We start from the raw sequence: 5000 nt of genomic DNA on the forward strand, positions 1-5000 counted from the left end.
GTGAAAGAACACACACACATACACACATACAACACACACACTAATTTTATATTTATATATATATATATATATTAGAACTTTACTTTAGTGGCCTCAATAGTTCAACAAACTGCGTCCCTTTCACTTTGCAAAATACAGATTCAATGTTCATGCTACCCAATTCTTGCTAAGAAACATGAGAATGGGATTACAGAAGTCTCTTTCTGCTTGGAGTTGGATACATTTTTAGAGAAAGAAATTCTAAATGTCTCTAAAAACATATTTTCCAACCCACAAATATATTTAAATTTACAAAGACCTATTATAGGAACTAATTTGGATTTTTTTTGGATGTGTTCTTTTGAAAACTGCATAGCCAAGTACTATGCAACCCATGTAAATTGACCTTGCTATTTTACATAGCATAGCCTCTGGATAGCTTTTATCACTTGCCCAGATGGTGTTTGGCCTATGTATTTTAGTGGAATGGTTTATTTTCTCCTTAATAGGTTTCAAATGCACAAGAAAACATTATACCCGTCTATCTGCATTTGAGTAGAATACAAACTGACTAATAGATAAACATTCCGTGTGAAAGTAAATAGCCTTAAAGTATACTGCCTTCACATTCCATTGATCAGCTCAGTCAGCATAGTTTTTCATATTGTCACTAATGTTCTAAATATTTGGGAGGGAAGCATGCCAGAAGTGTAGAGTATTTCCATTTGTGTCACATATAAGGTCATTATGAACTACCTCTTGAATTTCTATTGATCCCAATACTGAAGCGGTTTCCTTCACTTCCTTTTTGTCCCTGTTGGAAATGTTACTGCAGTTGGAAAGAAGGGAATTACGGTCTGTAAAGTGGAATGGCTCAATCTCTTAGCCAGACAGTGAGGGATTTGGACTGGCTCATTACCTTACCTTCATTAATAGCCTTCTCCAAATTCTTAGGAGTCAAAAAGAGGCCAAGAGTATGAAGCCCGATTACTCAGTTGTACTATCACCAACTGTACACATTCACTTCCAAGGATGTGGTACCCCACCCCCACTCCAAGTTCCAGAACGGATAGTCAGAATAGAGCTCATTATTAAGCTAGTTTATAGAAGAGCTCATAATGCTTCCATGCAGAATCAAAGAATCACAGGAGAGCACTATCTACTCAAAGGTCAGCCATATCTCCTCCAGCAGATCTTCATTTCTTCAACATGCCCAATTTCCTAAGAGATCAAATCTTGGATTTCGTGAGGCTAAATGAAAACCACATACGACTTCAGCTTCTGCCTAAATACATGGATTTTTGACCACTCGTATCTCAAATTAATGTTAAGTCACTCAGAGCTCTAATTTTTAAGTCATTTAAAGCTAAAAGCCAAGATGTATGACTTCAATTTATTTTCAGTTTTATAAATGAGTGTAAAACACAATAGTGCAGTCACATATTTGGTATTAAATCTTAGTAGCCACAAAAAATGTGGGTCAATATTGGATTTTCCAAAGTTGTCTAAATAAGACTGGGTTTGTCAAAACTTGCCAGACGCTTTCAAGTGAACACAGCATGTTGGCGGAAATGAAATGCAATGTCTAAAAGTCAGAAAATAGGTCAGCACTGTGCAAAAGTAAACTTGTCAGTGAGATCAATATGAACCTACAAGTTAATGTGGATATTAGAATTTCCTTACAAGGGATGCGCAGGGTAGACCCAGAACACGATTGTAGCATTTATTCACTTGTGAAAAGCAGAGGGCGTATTTAAGTATTATTTTTTGTATCCTTAATGAAAGGCACTGCTTTTTAATATGGAATATTTATATTTAAGCACAGTTTTAATTGACAGAATGTCATAGTAAATTAAATTCTGGTTCAACTGCTCAGTTTTTAGCAACTTAAAAAAAAGGGGGGGAGTAAAGATCAAGTATCATAAAATTTCAGAAACAAGAAATCCCTCATTAGCTTTCTCTATGTTAAGTGTTTCAGAGAATAGGACATTGTGGATAAGAGCAGTAAAAACTTTTGTTAAGAAAAACAAAAAAACAAAAAAACAAAAAAACAGAAAGACCTTTCTTGGGGCTTCTCATTGCATTTATTTAAATTTTTTAAAAAATGTACATCACTTATTTATTGAATACATAAAATGCCAGTGCTTTGCAACAGTTTTGTTACTGCATCTCTAAACTAAAAAAAGAAAAGGGGAAAAAACCCAGGAAAATACATTCAAAAGGCCAGGCTGTTCTGCTTATGCATGGGCAGTGGCTGGGGAAAGCTACAGCCTGCACTGTGACTGTTCAGAAGCATTGCCAAACATCAGCCCACTATCAACGAAAGGTTGCACATAAAGCATTAAAGGATACAAAGAACAACTTGACAGAGAGCAGGAGAGAAACAGGAAATTAAGAAAAATGCCACTTATGTCATGGGTGGGGGTGGGGCTGGTAGACTGAAGTGGAAGTAAGCATAAATGCTGATGTTTTTGTAAACTAGATTTATGGTGAAAGACGGAAGAAAACAAAAGAACATGTTTGGCAAGCTACATTGCAGTGTGTGTGTCCACTTCCAATTTTCTACTTTACTTTCCAAGAGGAATGTAACAAAACTGAGGTAGAAATAAAGCAGGAGCACTACAGCCCAGATTTCAGAATGAGAAGCAAAATTGCACTGACAAGAGTGGAGTCAAAAAGAAGGGGAGGAGATGGAGAGGTTCTTTGTGGATATATATATATATATATATATATATATGTATGTATGTAAGTTGGTTGGTTGGTTTTTGTTTCTATTTATTTGTGTGTTTGTTTTGGTTGCTATCCTCTGCATTCTATCAAATAGCACGGCAAGTCTATAAGCTAGATTAGTGAATAGAATGACACCATTCCCAGCAGTTTTAAGAGAGAACTTGCAAACTACCACCACCATCACCACCACTACCACCTATGCAATAAAAAGGCAGTCATAGTTTTTAGGTACTGTGACTTTCAGGGTCCTAAACAGGTCTTGTGGCTGACAGGTCTAGACACTAACACAAACTGAGTAAGTAGCTTTCAATTAACCAGTGTACCTTTTAAGAACATTTTCACTTAATTATCAAGGAGCAATGTACTAAGAACTCTTGCAGTTATTGACATAAAGAATTATTCTGCTCTGGTTAATTCCCCATAATTAGTAAAAGAACTTAAAAAAATCCTTCCATTTCTACTTTAAACTGTAAATATTCAGTTGTATCACACTTCAGTATTTTTCTGGATACATTCAAAGTAATTTTCCTTGCTATTTTCCAATCGTTGAGGTAAACATACATTTTAATATAAAGTAACATTGAAGCCTATCCTATTACTCTCAGCAGTACATAGTGCTTTCAACACATTCCTTTGAGGTACTGTACAAATCACAATCACTTTCCTGAGTTTTTGCAGACAAGAACATTAAAAGAAATGAACTGCAGAAATTAAGGTCCAGATTACCGTTACCCTGTTTTACCTGTTCTTAGCTTAATACTGCAGAACAGACAGGATTGAGGAATACTGTTGCTCTTAAAATGGCAAAAATCTGGTTTTCTGTCATAACACAACTGTTCATCTCTTTAGTCCAATAATGTTTGAAGTTAAAGCTCTTTATATTAGCACATGCCACCAATGTAATTGTGAGGCAAACAAAAAAATAAAGCACCACTCCAGGCACTTGACAGCAACTAAATCTCGAGAACAGCAGAATGGAATCAACACACGAGGTTCATGTCCTTCTGAAATCAACACACTTGCACCTTGCTCCTTGGTGAGTGTTGTCTAGCTTGAACAGAACTGAGCATCCACATATACTTTCTGTCATCTGGGGCTTTCAAATCAGAAGCTCTCATTTGATGCACTTTTCCTCCAAATCTACCCTGACTCTAAAGATGCAACTTAATCGTCATCTTCCCCAGTACCCTTTGCAATTTAAACACTACTGGAAAGGGGCTCTATTCCCTATGTAGCAGGTTTTATGTGTGTGTGCCAACATTCATTACATTTTTTTTTCTAAAGAAGTTATCACTGACTGCAACCAAACATTTTGTTCCATTCAACATACATATCAAGCTCCTTTTGAGATATGCTAGGCTGAATCTTGCAGAAAGCATTTTCAAAGTCTTGATATGTAACGGGCCTCAACTGGCTGGGCATAATGGCTGAAAGGTCTGTGGCTGGCATGGCATGGAGGGGGCCCACCACTGCTTCCTGACACAAATGAGCCACGTCTAGTCCAGAAAAGCCTTCTGTGCGCTGGACAAGCAGTGCAAACTCCTTGTCATTGAGACAGTAATTGTGCTGTGAGAGCAGTTGTACTATTATCTGGTGCCTCGCTGTGCTGTCAGGAAGTGGGATTAAAAGTCGTTTCATGAAGTACCTCCGAAGGGATTCATCTATTTCTTCTGGTTTACTGGTGGCACAAATTACTACGATTTGGTCCTCAGCCGAAGTTAGTACAGTGTCCAGTTGCATCAGAAATTCGGTTCTCATCCGACTCACTGGACTGTGTTCCTCATTCACTTGAGAGGAGAGAAGCATGTCAATGTCGCTAACAAAAATCACCGAGGGCTGGCGACACCTGGCCACAAGAAAAGAGGCATGGATAATTTTCTCTGCTTCTCCTAACCACTTGGCGACTAGTCCAGAACCGGCAATTTTGAAAAATGTGGCCCCCAGCTGACTAGCGATGCATCTGCCCAATAATGTTTTGCCTGTCCCCCGAGGTCCAAATAAAAGGATGCTCCGAGGTAAGGCCGTCAGTCCACTGAATGCGTCTGACCTCAACACTGGCCATAAAACCTCCTCTTTAATGACAGCCTTCACCAGGTCGAGACCAGCAATGTCATTCCAGTCCACTGGAGGTCCTTGGGTGATAATCTCATTGGTTACCAGGTCGATGAGGTGCGTGTCAGTATTCTTCAGTTGCTCGTCCACAGAGTGGTTGGATGAGGTAGCTGCACGGAGTCCAGGGCCTTGCATTGGGTGAGAGAGGAGCTGCCTGTGCTCGTCCCCATGCTCACTCA

General features: G+C 38.6%; 1 protein-coding gene across 2 annotated transcripts in view; it reads right to left on the reverse strand.

Moving 5' to 3' along the window:
* FIGN (fidgetin, microtubule severing factor) overlaps positions 1-5000 on the reverse strand; it is a 133947-nt gene that overhangs the window by 2739 nt on the left and 126208 nt on the right. For both annotated transcript variants that reach the window (XM_073019762.1, XM_007965177.3), the window contains one exon: positions 1-5000. This exon is cut by the window's left edge and continues 2739 nt beyond it; it is cut by the window's right edge and continues 1254 nt beyond it. In XM_073019762.1, the coding sequence (XP_072875863.1) occupies positions 4000-5000 (1001 nt within the window). In that variant the 3' untranslated portion in view covers positions 1-3999.

The sequence above is a fragment of the Chlorocebus sabaeus genome, chromosome 10, assembly GCF_047675955.1.
Source record: "Chlorocebus sabaeus isolate Y175 chromosome 10, mChlSab1.0.hap1, whole genome shotgun sequence".
In the NCBI taxonomy this organism is placed as follows: Eukaryota; Metazoa; Chordata; class Mammalia; order Primates; family Cercopithecidae; genus Chlorocebus; species Chlorocebus sabaeus.